The sequence below is a fragment of the Scleropages formosus genome, chromosome 9, assembly GCF_900964775.1.
Source record: "Scleropages formosus chromosome 9, fSclFor1.1, whole genome shotgun sequence".
Taxonomy (NCBI): Eukaryota; Metazoa; Chordata; class Actinopteri; order Osteoglossiformes; family Osteoglossidae; genus Scleropages; species Scleropages formosus.
This window is the reverse complement of record NC_041814.1, coordinates 6365152-6392916: the sequence shown is the minus strand read 5'-3', so window position 1 is coordinate 6392916 and position 27765 is coordinate 6365152. Positions and strand designations below refer to the sequence as shown.

Here is a 27765-nt window from a genome sequence, read left to right as displayed (position 1 = left end):
ACTGTAAAGTGGGCGTGACTCAGTCAATTGATTAATCGCTTCTGTTTGTTTGTTTTGTTACCATTGTCGGAGTACTTTTGATTTCGATTAAGACTCTCAGCTGACATGAATTAGCCTGGTTTAAATAGCAGCTGGTGACCCGTAGCAGCAGCCTCTTGGTGCGGAGACAAGGGAGTCTACCTGTGGGAGTCCACCGAGGGAGGCCATGCAACTACATCTCTGCCATCACAATCAATGCATCAAACATGCCGAACATCAAAGTTGTCTACGGCAACCAAACTGGGCAACACCACCACCAAAGTCTCAGATGCTCCCGCTACTATAGTAACCCGGTTAATCCTCATCTGTCAAACCCTCCATCCTGCTTCGATTTCTCCTTGTGACTCTGGAACTGCCAATCTGCTGTGAGGAAGGCTGACTTCATACCAGCCTACGCCTACCATCTCTCACTGGACCTCCTGGCCCTAACTGAAACCTGGATCACCCCAGACAACACAGCCACACCTGCAGCCCTCTCCACTAGCTACTCTTTCTCTCACACCCCTTATCCCTCCAGCAGAGGTGGAGGCACAGGCCTGCTCATCTCTCCCCAGTGGGAATATTCTGTTCTCCCTCTCTACCTGCATGACCTGGCCTCCTTTGAATTGCATACTGTCTCTATTGCTGCCCCAATCACTCTTATTGTGGTGGTTCTTATCGCCCTCCTGGCCCTCCTGGATGCTTCCTGGATGACCTCGACATCTTGTTGAGCTCTCTCCCAGGGGACAACACTCCATTGATTCTCCTGGGTGACTTCAACCTGCATGTCGATGACATTCATGCAAGAGGCCTTTTGTCGCTCCTACATTCCATTGACCTCTCCCTATCCCAGTCCCCTGCTACTCACAAAGCAGGCAATCGCCTTGACCTTGTCTTCTTCCGTAACTGTGGCTGTCCTGTCCTCTCTGTTACTCTGCTGCATGTCTCTGATCACTTCTTCATCTCCTTCCAACCCTGTCTCACCACTAATCCCTCACTAATCCTGCTGTAATTTAAAATCTCTTTTGCTTTCCTGCCTGCGGGATGCAGTGGCGCAGCAGGTTTGGCCGGGTCCTGCTCTCTGGCAGGTCTGGGGTTTGGATCCTGCTTGGGGTGCCTTGTCACGGACTGGTGTCCTGTCCTGGGTGTGTCCCCTCCTCCTTTAGCCTTAGGCCTTGTGTTGCCAGGTTAAGCTCCAGTTTGCCACGACCCCACTTGGGACAAGCAGTTTCAGTTGATGTGTGTGTGCTTTCCTGCCTTACCTCTGCCCCATTGTCCACTCTCCATTCTGCTGCACAGTTCTTGGATGTATCAACAGACAATGCCACTAACATCTTCCTTTCTGCCGTCTTCCTCTCGAGACTCTCTCTCTCCATTATCGTCCAGACCAGCACGCCCCAGTGACACCATATGGCTGACTAATACATTACGTACTAATAGGACCAAACTCCAGACTGCAGAGCAAAAATGGCGAAAACCCAAGACTTGCACGGACCTGGATGTCTACAAACAACTCTTAGTTACTTTTCATTCTGCTGTCTCCTCAGCTAAAACAACCGTCTTCCACAACAAAACACAGTCTGCAACTAAAAAACCACACAGACTCTTTGCCACCTTCTCATCCCTACTGTGTCCTCAGCTGTCCCTTCCTCCTTCTTCTGTCACTGCTGATGACTTTGCTTTGCTTTTCAGAGACAAAGTCAGTCAATCACGGACAAGTCAATCACGGACAAGTTCTCAGCATCACCCTACCCTGTTCACGCTGGATCTCCCTGCAAAGTCACACTCTCCAAATTCAAGCTACTTTCAGAATCTGAAATCTCTGACCTCCTGATATCACATACATAGAGTCACCACCTGCTCACTTGATCTAATCCCATCTTCACCCCTACAAACTATCTCCCTGCAACTCTCCACCTTCATCTCTAAGATCATCAACTTCTCGCTCTCCTCTGGCTTCTTCCCATCTGCCTTCAAAACTGTTTTCATTTCACCTCTGGTAAAGAATCGCTCTCTGGATCCTAACTCGGTCCAAAACTACAGGCCTGTCTCCCTCTTCTCCTTCTTGTCTAAAAGTTTAGAACAGGTGGCCTCTGATCAACTATCTGAATTCCTCACTCGGAACCATTTCCTCGATGGATATCAGTCTGGATTCAAAGTTGGTCACTCCACGGAGATGGCGCTCCTGGCAGTGCCTGATGTTCTTCAGTCAGCTAGAGCGGCCTCCCTCTCCTTGATCCTCATCCTCCTTCACCTGTCTGCAGAATTCGACACTGTCAACCACCAGCTTCTACTCTCGTCTCTTAGTCAACTTGGGATCAAAGGAACGGCACTAAGATGGTTTGAGTCCAACCTATCTGACAGATCCTATCAAGTGGTCTGGCAGGGTTCCCGTTCTTCTCCTCTGCCTCTCTCAATTGGTGTTCCGCAGGGCTCAGTATTGGGTTCTCTGCTCTTCTTGATCTACACCTCCTCCCTTGGCCCTGTCATCACCTTCCATGGATTCAAATACCAGTGCTACGCTGATGATACCCAACTCTTCCTCTCCTTTCCACCTGGAGCATCAGACGTTTCTGCACGCATTGCTGCCTGCCTGTCGGACATCTCTGCATGGATATCTGATCACCACCTACAACAACCTCTCCAAAAGAGAGATCCTACAACTCCAAACCAACCTCTTCCTGTCACGATCTCTCAATCAAACTGGACAACTCACTCATTTTGCCTACCTCCTCAGCTAAGAGTCTGAGAGTGACGATTGACTCAAGTCTTTCTTTCTCTCAGCACATTGAAGCCACAACCCGGACCTGCAGATACATCCACAGGATCCATCCTTACCTCACAAGACTCTGCCCAAAAACTTGTCCAGGCCATGGTGACATCCCATCTGGACTACTGCAAATCTCTCCTGTGTGGCCTTCCTGCTACTGCCATCAAACCAGCTGATACAGAACGCTGCTGTCCGAGTTGTGTTTGACTTGCCAAAGCGTTCCCATGTATCTCCTCTACTTGTTTCTCTGCACTGTCTTCCTATAGCTGTCTGGATCAAATTTAAGAGACTGGTTATAGCCTACAAATGCATCAATAGAACTGCTCCCAGCTATTTACAAGACTTGATCAACCACTACACCCCAACCAGACTGCTACACTCTTCCACATCTGCCCGCTTGGTGGTCCCACGCATGAAAGGTAAAGCACGGAGGTTTTCGGTTCTGGTTCCGTTATGATGGAATGACCTACCCCCTCACTCAGAACTGCTGAAACTCTGTCCACATTTAAAAAGGGTCTGAAAACTCACCTCTGCCAGACTCACTTCACTCATGATCTCTTAAAACTCACCTCTACCAGACTCACTTCATCCATGATCTCTTAAGTTCATGTAAGGTGTAAATGCTTATGCACCATAACTTTATGATTAGATACATGACTAGATAAGCCTTTATGCAGCTACTCCTGCAATGTACGTAAATGTTTGTGAATCTCAAGAAAAAAATGTAAGAAGGTGATCAGGAACCATCGATATTCTGAGTTTTATGCAGCTACTTGTGCGATGAACATTGGTGCATATGATGGAAAGAAACAAATTAACTGTACTTAAGAATCACATGTCTGCAGCTATCTGTCTCTTTCTCCTAATGTAATGCACACATTGTATTTTCTATGAGATGTACGTTGCTTTGCAGAAAAGCACCCGCTAAATGAATAAATTTAATTTAAATGTCAATTTGTTTAATTATCGTGATATTAAGGAAAGTAACAAGAGTAATAGCTGTGTCCTCCAGCTGCTGTCTCACATCTAGTCACTCCCAGTAGTATGGAGCTTACTTCACTAGCAAAGGGTGCAAAACATGGTACACAGTACAGTGAATTGAGAAATTTTGATAATTTGATTCATGGATGTTTATGATACAAAGAAAGAATAGAATAGAATAGAATAGAATATATTTTATTGTCCCTTTCCAGGGAAATTTGTCTTGGACACCATGACACGGCCAGTGCACAACATTGGACTCACATAAAACAATACACGCCCTAACATACAATTAAAAAATAAAAAATAAATAAAAAAATAAATAAACAAGATGTCTAAAACCTCGGTTTTGGAATTCCCTATTTAATAATTTAACTGCAGTTGGCACAAAAGAATTCTTATAACGATTTGATTTACATATCAAAATAAATTAAAATAAAGTTCCCAAGACCTTCTATGTCATTTGGCAGTACATGGAAATCTGCCTTTAATGGTGCTATGTAATGTTACCAGTCAATATCTGACACTAGATTATGTTTCTTTGATTGCAATATTAAGGCTTTAATTATGGTAGTGTAAGGGTGTTCATGCTATTAAAATCGTCTATATAATTGTGAGGTCATGGCACTGCAGCAGACAAAAAGTAAGGTGCAGGGACAAATTTCTCATCATCAGTTTTTTAAACCTTCCCCTGCAGTAACAGGATATTAGAGAGTGTGTCCCTGACAAGAGAAACCTGTCCCATCTCCAGTCCTGCACTGTCATCAATCAGCAATCACTGTTTCTATGCATAACATCAATAAAATACAAGTTTCACAAGCACCTTCACTAAACCCTCAACCCTGCTCGAGGAAAGAACACACTGTCAGTGAGTTAAGTAGCAGAGTTAATCATTATATGTTTTTATAAGGACTCAAATGGCCCTGATTCATGTCCCATCTGAGGAATTACACAGGTGAATTACTAGCTAAACTGACAGAGTAAAAATTAGCCAGCTGTATGAATGGGTAAATAATGAAAGTATCTTAGCAATGTAAGTTCCTTTTAGAAACTTTACTCTTTACTTGAGTCACACGTCTGCAGCTATGTCTCTTTCTCTTAATGCAATGCATAAGTTGTACTTTTACTGAGTTGTACGTCGCTTTGGACAAAAGCGTCTGCTAAATGAATAAATGTAAATGTAAATGTAGAAAAAAGGTAAATTAATAATAATAATAATAATAATAATAATAATAATAATAATAATAATAATAATAATAATAATGATGAATCTGCTGTTTCAGTTGTGATATTATATTTGCATTAATTGATGGCTGTGACTGGCTGAGATTGCCAGTATGAGACGTTCTCCCATGTTGTCTTACATAGTTAGCATAGTTAACTGTTTGTAGTAAAAATTAATGCACTTAAATTTATTGTATTTTTAACATTTCTTAACCATCCCAGCCAGTGTTTATTACATACTTTGTTGCTTTGTTCTGAATCCATAACCGGGGACAGGAGTGGTGTTGTCAGGAATCACATAGTGCTGAATACACTTGTTTGTGTGGTTGTATGGTCTGTTGCTTCTTTTTCAGGATTGTATTAAAAGCACATTTATGGAAGTAGAATGATGGCAAAAATACTGTCATACTATTTTGAAAACTCATTGGAAAAAAAGAATATATTTTACCACAATCCTCTGGCATTTTTTCATTGTGCAGGCCCCCCTTATTAGGAGGGATGAGTGTACTCTGTGGAAAAAAGAAGATATTACAAATATATTTGCCACGCCCACACCTTCGGACCAACACGGAACACCTGTGACCCAACGCAGACCGCAGCAAAAAAGGCTGCGTCGGACAACCAGCTGATGCGGAACCTTGATCTGCCTCCTCGTTAGCGACCTTCTCCAGCCATTTCCTGTTCCTGAACGCCTTCCCCGAACCCGTCCCTTGTTCCCCCGATCTACTGCCTCCTTCGGATTATCGACCTCTTGCCTGCACACTGACCTCGCCTTTTGGATCCTCCCTGTTACGACGTTCGCACCTCGAAGACCCTTTGCCCGTCCTCTGACCTCCTCTCTTGGATTTCCCCGAAGACACCACGATTACCGCTCTGCACTTGGGTCCGCCGCTTCCCTCTGACGCGACCATGACAGAAGGTTCCGCCTGTTATACGGATCCAGCGGAGCTGAACCATCTCCAAGCGGAGTTGGACTCGCGTGAAGCACACTTGGCAGGTATGGAACAGACGCTGCACAACCTCATCGCCTCTTACAAGCAGGTGGTAAGCGTGCTGAATACGTCGCGTGCGCCCACACAACCCATTGAGAAACGCGCAGCCGGTCCTGCAGCGCCTGACTCGTCGAACGCCACTCCTTCTCCTTCACGCGGTTTCCACTTGTCTCCCCCGACCCGCTTTGACGGGACCCCAGCACAATGTGAAGGCTTCTTGCTTCTATGTGAGCTCGTTTTTTCCAGTATGCCCCCAGTTTACAGCACAGAACAAAGCCGGATCGTCTACGTCCTCTCTCTGCTCACGGGCAAAGCACTTGAGTGGGCGACAGCGGTCTGGACAAATGGCCTCCCCAGCACTTATGCGCAGTTCAAGAGCCGGTTCCTCGCCGTTTTCGGACTGGTTCAACCGGAGGAACAGACTCCTGAATCTACAGCAAGGTAACCAGGCAGATTATGCCAAGGTAACGTGGCAGATTATGCCCTAGAATTTCGTGTTCTCGCAGCACGCAGCGATTGGGGAGAGAGAGCCTTGTTGGCTAGTTTTCGCCGTGGTCTAAACCCACGCATCCGTGGTGAAATGGTGTTCCGAGGAGAAAGATGGACCCTTGATCGGTTCATAGAAACCGCGGTAACCTTAGATAATCAGATCAGAACCCGGGGACCAGCCTCAGAACCGGCTCCAGAAAGATGCGGTCCCAAACAGGAGGAAGCAAAGCTGATGCAGCTGGGGCTGGGGTGCCTGCCCCTCCCCGAACGACAGCGAAGACTACAAAATCACCTCTGTCTTTACTGTGGTGACCCTAGTCACTTCCGTCTCCAGTGCCCGGTCCGCCCTGAGATCAAGGTGAGTGGCACCCTCTGTTGTAACCGCCTCGCGGTACCTGTAATGTTATCCTGGGGAGCAGGACAGGTACAGACACAAGCACTGGTGGATTCGGGAGCAGCAGGGTGCTTCATGGACATTGGGTTTGCTCGGTCTCATAGCATTCCCTCCAAACCCACTGGGGGGCGTCTTAAAGTGACCGCCCTAGATGGCCAGCCCTCGGTAAGGGTTTTGTGGACAACCAGACAGCCCCTGTAACTGTGAGAGTAGGTGTATGTCACCAGGAAATGTTGAGTTTTTATTTGATTTCGTCTCCGGAGTTGCCCCTGATTCTCGGGTTCCCTTGGCTCTCCAAGCATGACCCAGTGTTTCAGTGGAGTACTGGGGAGTTGGTGGCTTGGGGACCCCAATGTGAAAGAACCTGCTTACAGCTACCCTGTCGAGCTACGTCTATAGAAGGCTCAGAATTGGCACTGCAGGTGCCAGTTCCTCCCGAGTATCAGGATCTAGCGGAGGTTTTTAGCAAGAAACGCGCATCTGAGCTCTCACCGCATCGCCCGTGGGACTGTGCAATTGATCTCTTGCCGGGTACCACGCCTCCGCGTAGTCGCATTTACCCGTTGTCCAGACCCGAACAATCCGCCCTCCAGACTTATATCACCGAAGCTTTAAAGACAGGAATTATTCGACCATCCACGTCCCCCGCGTCTGCCGGGTTTTTTTCATTGAGGAAAAAGGATGGGGGGTTACGCCCCTGTATTGACTATCGGGGGTTGAATAATATTTGTGTGAAATATCCACATCCTCTGCCCTTGATCTCAGCCGCGCTTGAGAACATTCAGCAGGCGCAATGGTTCACAAAGCTAGACCTGAGAAGTGCGTACAATCTAGTCCGTATCCGGCAGGGTGATGAATGGAAGACTGCTTTCAGTACCACCCTGGGTCATTACGAATACCTGGTTATGCCTTTTGGTCTTGCGAACGCACCCAGTGTATTCCAGGCGTTTGTGAATCATGTGCTCGGGGACATGATCCACAAAGGCGTCCTGGTATATCTTGACGATATCCTGATTTATTCTGATACGTTGGCCAAGCATGTATTAACTGTCCGACAGGTGCTCCAGAGACTGTTGCAGAACAGATTATATGTGAAGTTGGAGAAATGTGAATTCCACAAGCAGAAGGTCTCCTTCTTGGGGTCCATACTTACCCGAGACGGCATTGCTATGGATCCGGGTAAGGTCCAGACCATCCAGCAATGGCCTCGCCCAACCACCACTAAGGCTCTCCAGCGATTTTTGGGGTTCTCCAATTTTTACCGCCGATTCATCAGGAACTTCAGCACGATCGTCGCACCATTGACAGCACTTACAGCGAGTAAAACCCCTCGTCTCCCGTGGAACCCAGAAGCCCAACGAGCCTTCGAGAACCTCAAATCCAAGTTCTCTACAGCCCCCATTCTGCATCAACCCGACCCTGAGTTGCCATTCGTGGTGGAGGTTGACGCCTCTGAGTCAGGGGTAGGCGCTGTCCTTGCTCAGAGGCAAGGTAAGCCCGTGAAATTATACCCTTGCGCATTCTTTTCCAGGAAACTGTCTGAGGCTGAACGAAACTACGACATAGGAAATAGAGAGCTCCTGGCAATTAAGTTAGCCCTAGAAGAGTGGAGGCATTGGCTAGAAGGGGCACAACACCCTTTTTTCGTATTCACGGATCATAAGAATTTACAATATCTGCAAACAGCCCGGCGCCTCAACGCGCGTCAGGCCAGGTGGGCGCTGTTCTTTTCTCGGTTCAACTTTACTGTCACTTACAGACCCGGTCCCAAGAACATCAAAGCGGACGCCCTTTCCCGGCTGCATGACGAAACGCAGGAGGTAACGGAAGCGGACTACATCCTGCCCAGGTCCTGCTTTGTAGCACCCGTTCAGTGGGACTTCACCCAGGACCTGGCCCAAGCCCAACAAGGGGACCCCGAACCACCAGGTAAACCTTCTGGAAAACAATATGTTCCACCAGGTCTGAGGACGACTCTCCTACAATGGGCCCATGACCATCCAGCAGCAGGGCACCCAGGGTTTGGGAAGACTCAGGCTAGGATCCAGCAGCTCTACTGGTGGCCGTCCCTCCGGGAGGACGTACAGGACTACATCCGGGCGTGTCCAGTCTGTGCTCAGTCCAAGGCTTCAAATCAGAGTCCAGCCGGGCTCCTGGAACCCCTGCCGGTACCCAACCGTCCCTGGACGCACCTAGCGTTAGATTTCTTAGTGGACCTCCCACTGTCAGATGGTAAGACCACCATCTTGACCGTGATCGATCGTTTTTCCAAGGGCTGTCGCTTGATTCCTTTGCCCAAGCTCCCCTCTGCCTTGGAGACAGCAGAGTTGCTGTTTCAGCATGTATTCCGTCTCTACGGTATACCCGAAGACATAGTGTCCGACGGGTCCTCAGTTCACATCGCGTGTGTGGAGGGCCTTTTGGAAGAAACTCGGGGTCACAGTGAGTATGATATCGGGGTACCACCCTCAAGCCAATGGGCAGGTTGAACGGCTACAGCAAGACATCGGTCGGTACCTCAGAAGCTATTGTCTTGTACACCCAACTCACTGGGTTCGATACCTTCCGTGGGCAGAGTACGCCCACAATACGCTCACCCATACCTCTACAGGTGTCTCTCCTTTTCAGTGCATCTTGGGGTACCAGCCACCATTGTTCCCATGGCAACCGGGATCCAGCGATGTGCCGGCTGTGGACTCTTGGTACCGAACCAGCAGCGAGGTATGGGCAGCTGTCAGACGACATCTCCAAGAATCACAAACCCGTATCAAACATCAAGCCGATCGACATCGGCGGCACCTCTCCCTTGTACCTGGACAGAGGGTGTGGCTGTCAACCCGGGGTCTCCAAGGACCGTATATGTCTAAGAAACTCAGCCCAAGGTACATAGGACCCTTTAAGATTATCCGCAGAGTTACCCCGGTCTCTTATCGCCTGCAACTGCCCCAACACCTACGCACACACCCGACGTTCCATGTATCCTTCCTCAAACCCTTGGCCACCTCCCTACACCAGCCCGCAAGCACGCCTCCAGACCCAATTCTCCTGCCTGACGGTGGCGCACCAGCGTATGCCGTACGGGCGCTCCTGGATTTCCGCCGTCGTGGAGGGGTACTCCAGTATCTGGTGGATTGGGAAGGATACGGACCTGAGGAACGGTGCTGGGTAGCGGCACGAGACATCCTCGATCCAAGCCTCATTGCCGACTTCCACAGCAGTCATCCGGATCGGCCCGCGCCTCGGCCTCGAGGCCGTCCCCTTGGTTGCCCTCGAGTGTTCGGGACCGATCCTCGGGGGGGGGGTACTGCCACACCGACACCTTCGGACCAACACGGAACACCTGTGACCCAACGCAGACCGCAGCATAAAAGGCTGCATCGGACAACCAGCTGATGCGGAACCTTGATCTGCCTCCTCGTTAGCGACCTTCTCCAGCCATTTCCTGTTCCTGAACGCCTTCCCCGACCCCGTCCCTTGTTCCCCCGATCTACTGCCTCCTTCGGATTATCGACCTCTTGCCTGCACACTGACCTCGCCTTTTGGATTCTCCCTGTTACGACGTTCGCACCTCGAAGACCCTTTGCCCGTCCTCTGACCTCCTCTCTTGGATTTCCCCGAATACACCACGATTACCGCTCTGCACTTGGGTCCGCCACTTCCCTCTGACGCGACCATGACAATATTAAAAATGTTTCATTAGGTCAAACAGTAAAGAACCCTGTTTATATTAAAGCAGATGTAGATTGAATTTGCAAAATCTCAAACAAGTCTCCTAAATGCAAAGGTCTACAAAGCATAATGATGCATTTTTTTTCCCCCCACAATCAAGTACTATTCTCCAAAATGTATATATACATACACACGCACACACATTTTCAGAACCACCTGTCCCATACAGGGTCGTGGGGAACCAGAGCCTACCCAGTAACACAGGGCGTAAGGCCAGAGGGGGACACACCCAGGATTGGACACCAGTCCATCGCAAGGCACCCCAAGCGGGACTTGAACCCCAGACCCCCCGAGAGCAGGACTGTGGGCCAACCCACTGCACCACTGCATCCCTCCGTGATGGATTCATCTTTTTTCAATTGTTTACATTACTTAATTTTCATTTCAGCTGCAATGTATTTTCAGTTATTAAACTGCATAGTAATTTAAACATATGTACATTTTCATCCCTGCCACAGTTGAGTTCTGTGTTTAATTAAATAATGCAAGTACCCATGTAGAAAAATTAGGCATAATACATAATTCCTCAGTGATTCAGACATCAGATCCAGCACAGAACTTTGACCTTTCAGCCCACACCCCTTTCACATAATTCAGTTAAGAATGTCATCTTTGTCAAGCATATTTCTGTAGGAAGAGCATATTATATACTGAGAGATTACCTGGAAAGGACGCTAGATGAATTAAGCCTTCCAGTACTATTTCAAAACCATTTGTCATATGAAGTATTTTGCTGCGGATATTTATTGATACTATATGACCTCTGACATATTCAGGCACTAGCAATTAAGTTTAAAATGATTTCACACATTACAGGCTCAAAAGGTTATGTTGGATTAGTGATTTCAGACTCCTGTTTGATTATAATTTTAATTTTAATTTTCCCTCTGAATTTGTAAGAAGAAAAAATACAGGGTTTTTTTTAGAAAGTTACTCAGTATTATGGAACAGGAATGATGACTGAAAAGAAAATGTTGTGTTCTACAGCACTGTAGAAAAACATCCGGCTTGAGACACCTGGAAGGAGACCTGAAACAGGTTGTCTTAGTTCTAATATGAAAGTAGCAACTTGCATGCATCTAACTATATTATAGGACTTTTTCATCTGACTAGAACCCACTGTGGGCTTTCCTGCAGTGTACCCGCCACAGGCTTGCGGCAAATGTGTCCACGATAGGCTCAGGATCACCGTGACCCTACTCAGAACAAGCGGTTATTGAAATTGGATGGATGGATGGATGGATGGATGGATGGATTGAAAGCCACTGTGTTCCATAAAAATACATTAATTCAATTCACCCTCAGATCTATCCCCTGGCACCCTGCATGGCAGTACAAACAGAATATAGCAACAATGCAATCAACAGAACACCACTTAAATAGCAAATTCAGATATTTCCAAGTGAACTATTGTGGTGATTATTATAAAAGCGTGCATTATGTTCAAGCAGCTGCTGCAAACCTGTAAAGCTACAAACCAGCATTTTTTTTCTTTTTTGTTGCTTAACAAATGTGAATCTTGTTGTGCTGTTCTGGCAAAATCCTGAACATAGCCTCACATACACTACTTTCTAAATTATTTATTTTCCCAAAATTTAAGTTCTCTCCCCTACAGTTTTGCTGAAGCAGTTTTCACAAGACTATGTCACTTGCAGCCCAACCTATAATTTGGATGCTGATTTCCTTACTGAACTATTACTTTCCATGTACAGCACCCTTAAGGGTTGCAGCCATACACCACATACACTGTGAATTTAAGTAAGGAAATTATGAACTTTCCAAAATCAAAAACAGAGAAAAATCTTTCATTTGGTTTTCTGCTGGATGTTCACTGCATTTTAGAAAATATTGATTTTACAGTTTACTGCTCTCACCACGTGGAATAATTCACTAAGTTACATAACGTGGTAAGATGGTATTAATTAAGCAGACCAGGAAGGTGGCATTGAATTTTATCTCCTGCACTGATTGAGATGCAGGGGAGTTATCCTATAAGGTACTGTCAAATTATGGTATTGAATGTACTTTCTGCCAACAGCATATAAGGCACTTAATTTCAGGTCCTCTGACGACATTGTTTTGGTACTCGGCAGTATATGGGCTGACCAGCTTACCTCCAGGGATGTAGGGTTTGTAAGGGGCTGCAGGGGCTGCAGGGGCTGCAGGGGCTCAGCAGAGTTGGGCTCTGGCAAGTAGGTGACAAACTGTAAGGCAAGATATGTTCACATGCATCAGCGCGATGGTTTAGCGCACCTGTGCCAATGTTCTGTCTGATAACCCCATGCACCATTCCTGCGCTGCAGAATCTGAGCACACCTGAGCACAAGCGTTTATTCCTGCCTCTAATACTCTATTTTGGAATCATTTCCTTGTGTGCACACAAATATAGTTTTAAAACTTCCAACAGTGAAATAGCGTGAAAATAATGTAAAAATAAAGGCAGGTGTCACTGAAAGCTTCTGAAGCGCCTTTTTTTTTTACAGCCAAATAAAATACATAAATACAAGGTTAATAAGATTCAAGTTAAAATTCAAACATTTGCAAGCCATTGTTACATTAAGCTGTAATCAGCTGAAATGTGACTAACATGACACTTAACAAGGGAAGTGCACTTGCCTACAGTTACCTAAACATACATGTTCCCGTTTCATGGTTTGGCTTCTTAGGGTGGGATTGTTGAACCTCAAGCCACAGGAATTGATAATAATGCAAGTAATAATATTATTAAGGTTGTTATTGGACAAAATTGTAATCATTTGTTACTGATGTTCAGAAAAAAAAAACCTCTTACAAAAAAGCAAGACATGAAAATATATTTATTCTGAGTTCAATCTAATGACCAATCTTAGGGGTTTTACGGTCAGATCTAAAAGACCAACTTCGGATTTTAAAAGGATTGGTAGTTTGTGACTTCATTTACGCAATAAGTTCATTGCTTTGACAAATATTTATACATTACAAATTCAGTAAAGTGAGAATTATAATTTTATATACTTTGGCACTTACACCACTGAAAACAGATCCAAAGTAAAACAAATTCTTAACTGAAACTCTTATTCAAATATTAGTTCACTTTGTCTCCAAATTCAGTTGAAAATCAGGTTAGTTGTTAAAATTTACAGTACTTATTAATCCTGGAATTGGGACTTGCCATCCTTGGAAAAATACAGCCTTGATATGAGTGAGACGAGGATTGTGGACTGTTCACGTATTCAGCTTTGGCGTGACTCTGGAAAGTCGAATACTGCCCATCCTGGAAAGGGTCACACCTTCCATTAGGTTCTTTAAATGCTGGATTCTAGGGTTTGGACTGAATTTGCACCATACAGGAATAAGAGCTTAGTAAAATAAAAAGTTTCTTTTTTTGCCTTGATGATATGTGTAATACTTCATATGTACTCGATACAGGATAGCATTTTCATGAATTTAACAAAAATTGGGTAACTATTTTCTCTGAAACGGTGATCATTCTGATTGAGAAGCCACATGTGATGTGGAAAAATAAAGTGATTGAGTATGAAAAACCAGAAAACACTAATCAAATCTGGAGTTGATTTTTTTTTGCAAATGATCTAAGGATTACTTTAAACTCTTAAAATGTAACACTGTCTGTTGTCCCCACGTACGTAATAATGAAGGCTTATATTGGAATAACATTGTCCACTGATTCTGACAGAAAATTCCACTGCAGGAGAAAAAGAGTACTTGCCAGGGAATCTAGGCTTCATGCTTCTTGCGATGAAAAATGCAGCATTCCTCTCATCAGTGCTAAGTCTCTCTCAAGGTGCTGCATAATTTTCAGTGTTACAAGCAGCTGTCAGCAGACTGTGTAGTGAAGCACACAAGACACTCTCTGCCTTACTTGCTTCTTGGGTAACATGGGGAAATGTTTTAAACAGACGAGAGTAAAAGATAATTGATGTTAAAAACACTGGGGGGAAATGTTACACAACTAATAAAGTCTACGGAACAATAAAAATATCCAAAAATTATATTTTTGATGTTGTGTGTCTTCAAGTGATATGATTAAATGAGTCTTCCATATTTTTGCTTGGAACAAGTGGATCCGTACCTCTGCGGCACATGGCAAACATACAGACGTGAACTGATACAAAGCAATTGTGAGCGTCCATATTCATCGTCGTGGTGGTCCAGAGATACTGAAGACACTCTATTTATGTCCTTTCTTTAATGGTTAGCTGTACAATAAATGGGATATGTATATTTAAGTGCATCACTATTAGTAAGTTAACCTACTGTAACCTATATTGTTTACAAAATGGAACCACAAAATTCACTGTCTTTACTAGGATTCTTTGTTTCCAAATGACTCATAAAGAGAACAGTGGAGGGCAGACACTGCTGTAGAAGAAAAAGACCTTCATTTAGTTTTGTTGTCCAGGAAAACATAGCTTGAATTGTGCACTAAAAATTTTTCCACCAAAAAAATGGCAGCCCGCTTTCTCCTTCTATAATCACTCCTACTGAATGAAAATGTAATTAATTACCTAAAAGAATGTACACCAACTTCTCCAAACATTTTTGCCAAGTATGTTTTGTAAAGTATGTGTAACCTGATATAAAATCAAATAATTTCATATAAGTAAACCTAACACAATACAATTAATGTTGCTCATAGTTTGATTATGTAATGTCATTACACTCCTGACATTTTATAAATATACTGACAAGAATGTAAGAACTGTAATAAAAATAATGTTAAATTACACTGAGCACATCAAAGTAAATTCACTGATATAGCGCAGTGAAATTCAGTCCAGTTACAAACATTTGTATATTGTATTAGACATAAACATGAACTAAATTGCAAATAAAGTTGTGACGTTCTAACACATGCTAATGCAACATATACAATAAAGTATGAAACATTAGATTGCTATTTTAATTCCAGTGTATACATTCTTCATATTTTTTCTTTGTACCTTTCCCACCTGCAATATACTGCTTTCTTTGCATTTAGCAGTGATTATTACACACGAAGCTCTGGTGTGCTAAGCTTCAGCACACATTACAGCCATAGCTATTGCAGCGATGAAGCTGTTGTCATAGCAATGAAAAGACTTCAGAAAAAATGGATCACTGCATTGTGCAACCTAATTTAATGCATTAAATTTACATCTCTTTTACATCTAATAAGCAATTGTAAGTTGTGACTAAAATTCTTTCAGTATGTTATTTTAAAGCCTTATTTTTCCATCAGTGCACTGTATATTTCAAAAATAATGTATGCACTGTGTGTTTTTCACAATAATAAACAAAAGAAACTCCAGTTATTACACCAGTAAAAAGGTAGAAACCCAAAGTGCTTCAAGCTGTTTCTTCGGTTTGCTCAGTTCAAAAGACAGAGGATCACAAGCACTAATTACGAGCCACTTGCATTTCTTCCAACAACTTCCACATACTGCATGACAGGCTTTGGTTGGAGGTACTAATAGGAAACAATAACAATAAAACTGAACAAGAGAAAATGGCTTCAGTTTTAATGACTTTGGTCTCCAATTTGCTCTTCAGTGCAACAGTGGTAATGCAATTTAATTCAATTCAATTCATTTTTACAGTGACACAGAGTGCTGAACAAAGGACCAGAAGCATAACACAAGTAAAAGGTTGGCTATATATTAAAAAGCTCCATTAAATGCAGAGTAAAACATAGATGCAAAGTAATGCATCTTCTGTCAGTGAGCATTCTTGATGAACAGTGTGACAGGCCATTGCTTTGGGCCGACATGCTCACCACACTGGTAGTAGTAATGGAAGTAGGTGAAATAAGCAAGGCTGGGGCAGCTGGTAATGTAGTGGTTAGAACTAGTGCCTTTCAATACAAAAGTCACAGGTTCACTCACCACCTCTAGCTGTAGTACTGTTGAGTAATGTACTTACCCTAAATTGCGCCAGTAAAATTACCTTGCTGTGTAAATGGGTAAGGAATTGTAAATTGCTTTGGAGAAAAGCATCAGCTAAATAAAAATGGCTTGGACCACTGTACTCTAATTAGGAATGGTGATGAAAAGAAAACAGCTGGAGTAAATATCACAGGGTTTATGCGCAAAAAAAAATGGCAAAACTGCATTTTTTTGCTTCCCACCAGTAATTGAAAACGCAGCCAGTGTTAGTGTCCAGAAGTGGCAATCAGTGCTCTTCAGATCACACACCAGGAGCCTTCATCGCTTTGTGGACCTGTCAGTGTCACCAGGGCTTTCCTCACACCGAGCTCGCCCGCAAGATGCGCAGTGGGTGGCAGCTATTTTAATTAAGCATCGATACTTTCACGAGCCTTGCTTCGCAAAAGCAGCAGGGTCGATCAGCCTAGCAGTGTGGGAGCGGAACACTTCGCGTCTTCTGACACCATCCCTCCCTCCCTCGCCGTCGTCCTCTTGTCCGTTTCAAACTAGAAGCAATCGCTACCGAACGTTTGTATAGCACCGTGCCACTAAAATAACATTATTTCTTGGAGTTGCTTGTTATTAATTTTGACAAGCGTCTTAAAATACTGTGCTATAATAATAATAATAATAATAATAAATAAATAAATAAATAAATAAAATAGACCGGTCTCCACAATCACAGGCTCCATACCGCGCGACCCGACTACTTGGGTTGCCCTTAATTTAAATTAATTCGAACCAGTGCAGGTCCACAAGTTCTGTTCTCGCGCAGATTATAGCGGTCCTCTAAATAATATGGCTCATGGAAGGGAGACGGAGCGGAAACATGCGAACTTACTCCAAAGTGAGGGAGGGGATTTTGAGCTTGTCTCTCCTCGATTTCATCTCTTTGGCGAGGTCGTGCTGTGCTCTCCCGTTAGCAGTTAGCCTGTCTTCGCGCGGCGGAGGACGCAACCGACGCGCATCTCGGAGAAATTAAAAAGCGTGTAAAAGCCGTAAGCAGCTCTTCGCAGTCATACTCCCCCATCAAGCAGTTTACAGAAGGATTGATCGCATGGGAACGTACCCCACACGCATGATTTTCATGAAAAGCAATATATAGGCTATACATATACAAATATGTATGATCCGTTTGTGAATCCTTCTGGCTACACTGAATTGTAGGGAAAGCAGACTGGACTAAACCGCAGGCAGCAACAGGAGCGCGATGAGAGGGGTTTAGTGGAGCATCATCACGCCATCATCACGATCTCCATCATCAGTCCCATGTGACCGGTTAGGAGGCGCTGGAAAACGTCCAGCAAGCGCGATCGATTCCGTCTCTGCTCAGTCATATTCTCTACATTTTTAACGTTTTACCGCGGCATTCCTTGCGCGTGGCTCCACGTACACGGTATTTTTACACGAACACGCCGAAGTAAAATAATTAGATGCGGCTGTCTCGAGCTCTTCGGAAGTTAAGTTTAATGTGACGTGATGCGTTTCTTGACGATCAGTCAGAGTAGCAGTCAATTCATATGCCACGTCGCTTGGGTGATTAGTGTTCAAATGAAAGACTTATATTCGTTCATACTGCTGTCCAAGACGGACGCCTTTGTCCCTCGAACCTAGCCACGAGGCACAGTGCTTGTGATGAGGCCATACTGTACAAATTGTTTCGTGACTTCGTGTCCGTCTCGCGGGTCACCCCTCCCCCCGAGAGGGCGGGGGGCGCCGAATGTGACAGCCGAACGCGAGCTGCAAGAATGCAGAGATATGCAGGCATGAAATCATTTCATATCGCTGTGGACTGCCACCACTTCACAAGTACGCTCCTTTTTAAAAGAGTGTAGGCACTTTTTAGCAAATACAACGAACTGATCATTTGCCACTGGAAATGGCATAGTGATTTCAAAGCGCTACATCAGACAAATAACACACACACACACACACACACACACAGTGTCTACAACTGCTTTTCCCAGGTGGGGTCACAGCAAACCAGAGTCTAACCCCACAACACAGGGTGCAAGGCTGGAGGGAAGAGGACACCCCCAGGAAGGGACATCAGTCCACCGCAGGGCACCCCAAGCATGAGCCAAACCCTAGACCCACCCCATGGGAGGCCCCAGCTAAACCCGCTGCGCCACTGTGCCCCCTCAGACGCCTCACTCTGCATAACACAAATGAATGACAATGAGAAACATGGTTTCAGACATGAAATATGAATAGAAGAGGACTATGCACGTTCTTGAAGCATTTCATGGAAACAGAATATACAACATACAGAATGGTGTACATACAGGATGCTTTTGTGAAGGGGGGAGTGGGCTCGGAGATCCCGGTTGCTCAGGGATTTACTGCACTTAGTGATGGTTGCTAAGAAGCAGCGCTCCGCCGAGACCTGTGCGCGTGTGTGTGCGCAGCTGGGCTGCCTGGGGGTTTCACGTGCTTCGAAAGTCGTGCTTACGAGTTGGGAGAAACGGCTCTGAACACACACCCTCTGGATGGACAGATTTTTTTTTTTTTCTGCACATGTCCACATGTGCCAGTGTGGTCATGTGGGCAGGTTCTGGGTAGCTGTTATCGTGGTGTCTTTACACTGAATGCCTTGAACCTCAGTGTTCAAGTGTGGTTATTGATGGCAAAATTTGTGTGCTGTCACCTCACTGGCGGGGAAGGAGCCTGAGCTGGTGCGGGAAGTTGAGAGATACCGTCTAGATATAGTCGGGCTCGCTTCCACTCACAGCTTGGGTTCTGGAACCACTCTACTCGATCGAGGGTGGACTCTCCACTATTCTGGCGTTGCCCAAGGTGAGAGGCGGCGGGCTGGTGTGGGCTTACTAATAGCCCCCCAGTTCAGCCGCCATGTGTTGGAGTCTACCCCGGTGAATGAGAGGGTCATCTCCCTACGCCTTCGGGTCAGGGAACGGTCTCTCACTGTCGTTTGTGCTTATGCGCCTAGCGGCAGTGTAGAGTACCCGGCCTTTTTAGAGTCCTTGGGGGGCGTGCTGGAAAGCGCTCCCACTGGGGACTCTGTCGTTCTACTGGGGGACTTTAACGCCCACGTGGGCAGCGACAGTGATACCTGGAGGGGCGTGATTGGGAGGAACGGCCTCCCTGATCTGAACCCGAGCGGTGAGTTGTTATTGGATTTCTGTGCTAGTCGCGGTTTATCCATAACGAACACCATGTTCATGCATAAGGGTGTCCACCAGTGCACTTGGCACCAGGACACCCTAGGTCGGAGGTCGATGATCGACTTTGTAGTCGTTTCTTCTGACCTTCGGCCATATGTCTTGGACACTCGGGTGAAGAGAGGGGCTGAGCTGTCAACTGATCACCACCTGGTGGTGAGTTGGATTCGATGGCGGGGGAAAAAGCTGGACAGACCTGGCAGGCCCAAACGCATAGTGAGGGTCTGTTGGGAACGTTTGGCGGAGGCCCCTGTCAGAGAGGTCTTCAACTCCCACCTCCGACAGAGCTTCAACCAGGTCCCGAGGGAGGTGGGGGACATTGAGTCTGAATGGACTATGTTCCGCTCCTCCATTGTCGGTGCGGCGGTTCGGAGCTGCGGCCATAAGGTCTCCGGTGCCTGTCGCGGCGGCAACCCCCGAACACGGTGGTGGACACCGGAAGTAAGGGATGCCGTCAAGCTGAAGAAGGAGTTCTATCGGGCCTGGCTGGCTCATGGGACTCCTGAAGCAGCTGACAGGTACCGACGGGCCAAACGGAGCGCGGCTCTGGCAGTCGCCGCGGCAAAAACTCGGGCTTGGGAGGAGTTCGGTGAGGCCATGGAGGAAGACTTTCGGTCGGCCTCAAAGAGATTCTGGCAAACCGTCCGGCGACTCAGAGGGGGGAAGCGGTGTTCCACGAACACTGTTTACAGTGGAAGTGGTGCGCTGCTGACCTCAGCTGAGGATGTTCTCGGGCGGTGGAAGGAGTACTTTGAGGATCTCCTCAACCCCTCCGACACGCCTTCCGTAGAGGAAGCTGAGGCTGGGGACTCGGAGGAGGACTCGTCCATTACCCTGGCTGAAGTTGCCGAGGTAGTCAAAAAACTCCTCGGTGGCAAGGCTCCGGGGGTGGATGAGATCCGCCCCGAGTTTCTCAAGTCTCTGGATGTTGTGGGGCTGTCTTGGCTGACACGCCTCTGCAGCATCGCGTGGAGTTCGGGAACGGTGCCTCTGGACTGGCAGACCGGGGTGGTGGTCCCTCTTTTTAAGAAGGGGGACCGGAGATTGTGTTCCAACTACAGGGGGATCACACTCCTTAGCCTCCCTGGGAAAGTCTATGCCAGGGTACTGGAAAGGAGAATCCGACCGATAGTCGAACCTCGGATCCAGGAGGAGCAATGCGGTTTTCGCCCTGGCCGTGGAACACTGGACCAGCTCTATACCCTCACTAGGGTGCTGGAGGGTTCGTGGGAGTTTGCCCAACCAGTCCATATGTGTTTTGTGGACCTGGAGAAGGCATTCGACCGTGTCCCTCGTGGCATCCTGTGGGGGGTACTTCGGGATTATGGGGTTCGGGGCTCGTTGCTACGGGCTGTTCGTTCCCTGTATGACCGGAGCAGGAGCTTGGTTCGCATTGCCGGCAGTAAGTCAGACTTTTTCCCGGTGCATGTTGGACTCCGCCAGGGCTGCCCTTTGTCACCGATTCTGTTCATTATCTTTATGGACAGAATTTCTAGGCGCAGTCAGGGAACGGAGGGTGTCTGCTTTGGTGGCCGCGAGATCTCGTCTCTGCTTTTTGCGGACGATGTGGTCCTGTTGGCTTCATCAAGTCAAGACTTGCAGCGTGCACTGGGGAGGTTTGCAGCCGAGTGCGAAGCGGCGGGGATGAGAATCAGCACCTCCAAATCCGAGGCCATGGTTCTCAGTCGGAAAAAGGTGGATTGCTCCCTCCGGGTTAGGGGGGAGTTGCTCCCTCAAGTGGAGGAGTTTAAGTATCTCGGGGTCTTGTTCACGAGTGAGGGAAAAATGGAGCGGCAGGTCGACAGACGGATCGGTGCGGCGTCCGCAGTAATGCGGTCATTGTACCGGTCTGTTGTGGTGAAGAGGGAGCTGAGTCGTAAGGCGAAGCTCTCAATTTACCGGTCGATCTACGTTCCGACCCTCACCTATGGTCATGAACTCTGGATCATGACCGAAAGAATGAGATCGCGGATACAAGCGGCAGAAATGAGTTTCCTCCGCAGAGTGGCTGGGCGCACCCTTAGGGATAGGGTGAGGAGCTCAGTCACCCGGGAGGAGCTCGGAGTAGAGCCGCTGCTCCTCCGCATCGAGAGGAGCCAGTTGAGGTGGCTCGGGCATCTGTTCCGGATGCCTCCTGGACGCCTCCCTGGGGAGGTGTTCCGGGCTTGTCCCACTGGGAGGAGGCCTCGGGGCAGACCCAGGACACGTTGGAGAGACTATGTCTCCCGGCTGGCCTGGGAACGCCTTGGGGTTCCCCCAGAGGAACTGGAGGAGGTGTGCGGGGAGAGGGAGGTCTGGAGTGCTCTGCTCGGACTGCTGCCCCCGCGACCCGGCCCCGGATAAAAGCGGAGGAAGATGGATGGATGGATGGAAATTTGTGTGCACTTTTATACATGCTGGATAATCAAAAGGCAAAACTGCACAGTTGTTTAACATATGAAGCAACTTCAGTGTCTGAAGATCGTGACATTTTCTCTTCGTAAAGAACAATCACATCCCTTTACTGAAGATTTTTTGTAAACTCCTTTAGTTCTGAATATGCCAGCTCAAGCATAAAACAGTGAAGGGATCCGTGTGGGTATTGTGGTAGTCATGGTGATAGATTTTCCTGGACTTTTATTATTTTCCAAACCATTTTCTCCTCTTACTCCACTGATACATAACGCTTAAATGCTTCCAAATACTTCTTGGGAGGCATTTTATAATTGCTAATATGTTGATAATATATCAGTTGTTAATAATGTTAAAACTGTTTTTATATTTTAAATGGTCCAGAGTTGCATAATTCATACAGGTAGCACAAATTTTACACTTTAGACACCCTAACTAAAGGTCCCCATTTTGAATCCTGTTCCCATTGCAATAACCTTAATAAAGGCACTTACCCTGAATCTCTCCAGTAAAAATACATTGATCTATACAGGTGTACATAAATAACCTTCATTTTGTGCAAACCTAGTATTGTGAGTTGCGTTGGACAGAGATGTCCCTTAAATATTGGTTAATTAATAACAATGCACCACAGTTTTTGGTGTCTAATTTATTCAATAATACAGTGGTACAAGAAATAAATTCTCTTTAAATAGCACAAAAAACAGTATGTGCAGATACATCAAAGATGTTTGTGGTAAAACTTTTTATCTTGTTCCATAATCCATAATGTTACCCTTTGGTTTTGCTGATGTATGTTACCTAAGACCACGTTAAACCCTTTCCATGTCCTTACAACATAGCTAAGCATTTATTATTACAGAAACACAACTTTACAGCATTCTGAAAATTCTGCAGCTTGATAAAGACCTCTCTCTGTGATTTTGTAAATTCTGTAGACTTGTTACCACTTTCAATAGGTTCAGCTAATGTAACACCTGGCAAACACACACACACACACATTTTCAGAACCGCTTGTCCCATACGGGGTCACGGGGAACCGGAGCCTACCCGGTAACACAGGGCGTAAGGCCGGAGGGGGAGGGGACACACCCAGAACGGGACGCCAGTCCGTCGCAAGGCACCCCAAGCGGGACTCGAACCCCAGACCCACCGGAGAGCAGGACTGTGGACCAACCCACTGCACCACCGCGCCCCCTCCTGGCAAACATATACTGAAAATTATATTCAGCAAACAAATGCAAACAATTATTATCAGCCTCCCTCGGCAGTCTATCTGGCTGATAATCAAGTACGTTAGATGCAAGCTTGCTTAAATTTCTTGTTTGTATGGTGCAACCACAACACAACGACTAGACTGTGGGAAACACTCTCCACATGTCACATGGCATAAGACTCTTCTGTTATATAATCTTTTGTCTATTATCATCCACAGACCAGTTTTATTAACTGGAATAGTGCCGTAAGTATAGGTCCCGAATGCAAAATGTAAATGATCCACTTTGGATGTGAGCATACAACCTACAGGTTACAAACCTCAGGAGTGTACCAGCAGCACCTCCATTTCCAAGCTCTAGTATAATTGAGCACAACATTAGGATGAACCTGCAAACAACATATTCCTATGGATGTGATACACCCCAAGCCTTTATCTATCTATATGTAAATCTGACATACTGACGCTGAGCAATTGTATACCTAGCTATTCATGCTCAAAGACTAATATCATAGACACAGTCAGCATATATTGTGCTGTTGATAGTATTCACTGAACACAGGATGAACTTAATGTGTGCAGCCAAATCAATTATGGAACCACTTTATTACTTACACACTGCCTCGCCTTGGGAGACTCAGCTCCTTCTGAAATGAAAAAGAAACAATATTAATTATAACCAAATAAAAACATGAATTGCTGTCATGCAGCTTGCAGTTAAGTTTGAAGAGCTTATCAGTTTAACTGGCGAAGAGTAAAGCACATACAGTATTTTTCAGTACTGTACATATATTTGTTTTGCGATGCCTACAGTACCCACATGATGGAGCTGGAGTGAAGCTTTCAAAATGCAAACTCAAACTGTATATTCAAAATGCAAACTCAAAATGTATACTCAACCACAAAAGTTTCCAAGGTTGTCATGTTACAAGAAAAGGCACACATCAGATCGGTGTTAGTGTGGGAAATAGTGAAACTAACACCATTCTAGCCAAGAAACAGTTGCACCTTGTCACACTTTTCAAACACACTAATCGGGGTTTAGGGATATTGAACGTCTGTTGAAATTTTGTCTTTGACCCTCTGTCACCATAGATATAAAGCAAAACCATTTTCATCACGACTAAAAGAACTAGTTGAGAATTTTACCAGAACATATCAAAGCACAGTTACTGACTGAACATTTATAAAAGGTTTTTTTTTTTTGTTTTTACAGCAAAATACATTGTAAAAAATCTTTGGGGGGAAACCCATCAGTTTTTGTATTTTCATTACAAAATCAGACTACGAGCAGAGAAGCAGTGCTGATATCGCCTAACACTAGCAGTTACCAGTAAATACAGTGTTAACATATGAGAAGCTCAAGAACATAGACTCTGCATTAAAATGTTTCAGCAGCTTGTGGCATCAATCCATCTATTGTCATAATCTGAAAAAGTAAAGCAACATTAATCTCAAATTCTTAAGGATTTTTTTTTCAGATAATCATAATAAATTAGTGTAGAATAGCAGTGAATTACAGTACTACTAGTTAGTAGTGAAATCTAAAGCAACTCTACAAAACAATAATCAATTTATTGGCATGATCATAAAGTAATGAATAATTTGGGAAATGAAGTGTTGTGTTTTGCTTTTTTGGAGCATTTCATTGCAGGTTATTTAGCTTCCTTCTTTCTGTGGAAATCGCATGGCTTTTCACTGAAAAGCTTCAAATGCCAAAAGTATAAAATTTACCTTTTGTCAGTATTAGAAATCAAGGCAAATTTTAGCTTTGGTTAGATTTAGATATTTGCCTAAAAAATATGAAATTGAGACATATCGTATACAGGCTAAAACATGACATTGCAAAATAATTTAAATGTATTTTGTATTTAAGTAATTTTATATTTCTAAGTGAGATGGGGGGTGCGGTGGCGCAGTGGGTTGAACCACAGTCCTGCTCTCCGGGGGGTCTGGGGTTCAAGTCCCGCTTGGGGTGCCTTGCGACAGACTGGCGTCCCGTCCTGGGTGTGTCCCCTCCCCCCCTGGCCTTACGCCCTGTGTTACCAGGTAGGCTCCGGTTCCCCGTGACCCCGTATGGGACAAGTGGTTCTGAAAATGTGTGTGTGTGTGTGTGTTTGTGTGTGTATATTTCTAAGTGTTTTCCTTCTTTGTCTGTATTACATGTTCTTAGTATAAATTTTAGCCCCAGAATATAAACATTTACTACTGGAGATTAGCGTTCTGTCTATTACTATTACAATTTGATGTTATCAGTCAATTGGGATTTTTTCAGTCCCAAAAAATAAAAAGCCCTTTTTTTTTTTTATAAGCTTGACTGTGCCGTTTGCTTTCAATCTTACATACACAAGGAAGATTTGAGCACCCAAGACCTTCACTGCTCTATCTTTCTTTGACAATTCATGCTATCAGCCAATGAAAAGCCATAAGGCTCAATTCTAAAATCACTTTTGGAAGAGAAACACATTTTTAAGAACTACTTTGCACTCTGTGACAGGAAATTTTGGGGGTTTTCTTCAGTTTTTACTTTAAATGATGTCATGGTTCATTAGGCTTAAAATTCATAACCAGAAGTATTAACACTTTTTTTTTTACTGCACAATTTACAGAATGATAGGTATATAAGCAAGAAAAGAAGACTAAGACTTTGTACTGAAGGTGACTACAGACTGTCATCGCACACCATTTATGGGAATGCAGTAGTGCACCTGTGACAGTAAATCGTGCCCCAGACTGTTTTCCATATCCTGTGCTGACAATGTCTTTCAGACTTTCACTGTATCAGCATAAAGCAAAGTCTTCTCACTGTCAACTACTTAATGTGTAGCTTTTCAGTGCCATCTCAATGTCAGTAAGCTTAAGAAACTCCCTCTCGGTTGTCTGTTACCTTCTGAGAAACAGTGATGGGGAAAACAACCTCCCTTTTTGCCAGATACATGATAATGTCAGAAACCAGGCTTACCCTCATGTCACCATGGCAACAGATGATGCTGATGCCCCAGACCTCCGTGCTCTTACCACCTACAGCCTTCTTGAGCATCCAGAGAATGGGGAGGTTAACTGTACTCAAAGAATGGAGCCATCGGCCAAGTGTGCTTCATAAATACTGTACATATTAGTGTGTGAGTGACACAGAGAGAGCGTGTTTCACTGATGTATGGATGAGTGACCCAGTAGTGTATCTAGCAGTGTAAGTCACCTTGGTTAAGGTGTGTGGGCTGATAACACAGGATCCATTGTAAGCCGCTTTGGAGAAAAGCGTCTGCTGAGTGAATAAAATTATGTAAATGTAAATGTAAACATAGAGCTCAGCAAAGAGCAATAACCCCGAGCAATGTTTGACCGCGCGCAAAAATTCACAGTGTACCAACGCACTTGGTTAAAAATGTCGACCAACTTACTGACCAGACGCGACATTTCCAACGAGCACATGATGCGGCTGTTCGTGTTTAAAAACCCGAGTATCTCGCTTCGTGTGTGTGGTTGAAGATACGCAGGACGGAGTGGAAGGTAGTTAAGTGAGTGTAGAAGAAAAAAAAAAGTCTTAATAACATCTCTTAAAACTGCAGCCTGAAATGAATCAGACACAGAAGCGAAAGGCGACAGCAGCAAGGCTGTTGTTTTCTCAACTCTTTGTTTTGTGAAGAGCAGCGCACGGGTCGGGGCTGTAGTGGACGCGTGTACAGAAACACATGAAATTCATGAAAGCACAGTAATATTCCCTAAGGCATTAATCGCGACACACACACACACACACACAAAACAAGTCCCGAGAAATCACACAGCATCTACTGCGCTTTAAGTGAAGTGACGTTAAACGGCGAGGGACGATTGACAGGCCGGTCAGCGACAACTGAACATGATGCTCACAGCAGCGCAGGGTATCCGTGCGGCGGTACCTTATTTCCCCCGCTGCGCCAGAAACTATTGATTAAGTGACAAATATTTGTGTTGAGATGTTGATATGTATTATGTATAACACCAACTATGCGTTAGCGGTCGAGAACCAAATCAGCTGCTGACAAAATTGAAGAGTGATATGATTCGCGAGTGCGGTGTCTCCGGTCCGACACTGCGGTACCTGCAGTCCTCGACGTCTCAGGATGTTTGTCTCGTCCATTTGTGGAGGCAGGAGTGCAGCGATGCTCCACTGTGCGCCCTGTCCACACAAGCCGAGCCTAGCCGATCCCAGCCCAGCCAAGCTGCGGAAGGACACAGGAACCCTTATGCCTGGTACGGACGGCTCCGGGTCTCTGAAACGCCTTGTTCGTTGTCATCTGACCCGCCTCACATTGTGAACAGCACATTCATTCATTCATTCATTCATTCATTCATTCATTAATTCACTGTTGTATTGGTATGGAGTGTTCCCAGGAAACAAAGGGTGCAGGATGGGTGCACACTCCAACACACTGTGCTCTGGTTTCCTCTCACATTCTCAAGAGACAGTTCAGGTGAACAGAGGAATCTAAAACCGCC

General features: G+C 45.4%; 1 protein-coding gene across 6 annotated transcripts in view; it reads right to left on the bottom strand.

Moving 5' to 3' along the window:
• mast3b (microtubule associated serine/threonine kinase 3b) overlaps positions 1-27496 on the bottom strand; it is a 56419-nt gene extending 28923 nt beyond the window's left edge. For 4 of the 6 annotated variants that reach the window (XM_029254826.1, XM_029254827.1, XM_029254828.1 and 1 more), the window contains exons 1-3: positions 27368-27496; positions 23902-23933; positions 12712-12801 (exon numbers count right to left, since the gene is read on the bottom strand). In XM_029254826.1, the coding sequence (XP_029110659.1) occupies positions 12712-12801; positions 23902-23933; positions 27368-27406 (161 nt within the window). In that variant the 5' untranslated portion in view covers positions 27407-27496. Of the gene's footprint in view, positions 1-12711; positions 12802-17341; positions 17640-23901; positions 23934-27367 lie in introns of those variants that run through there. The other 2 variants (XM_029254832.1, XM_029254830.1) reach the window with 2 other exon arrangements.
• Positions 27497-27765: the final 269 nt, after the last annotated feature.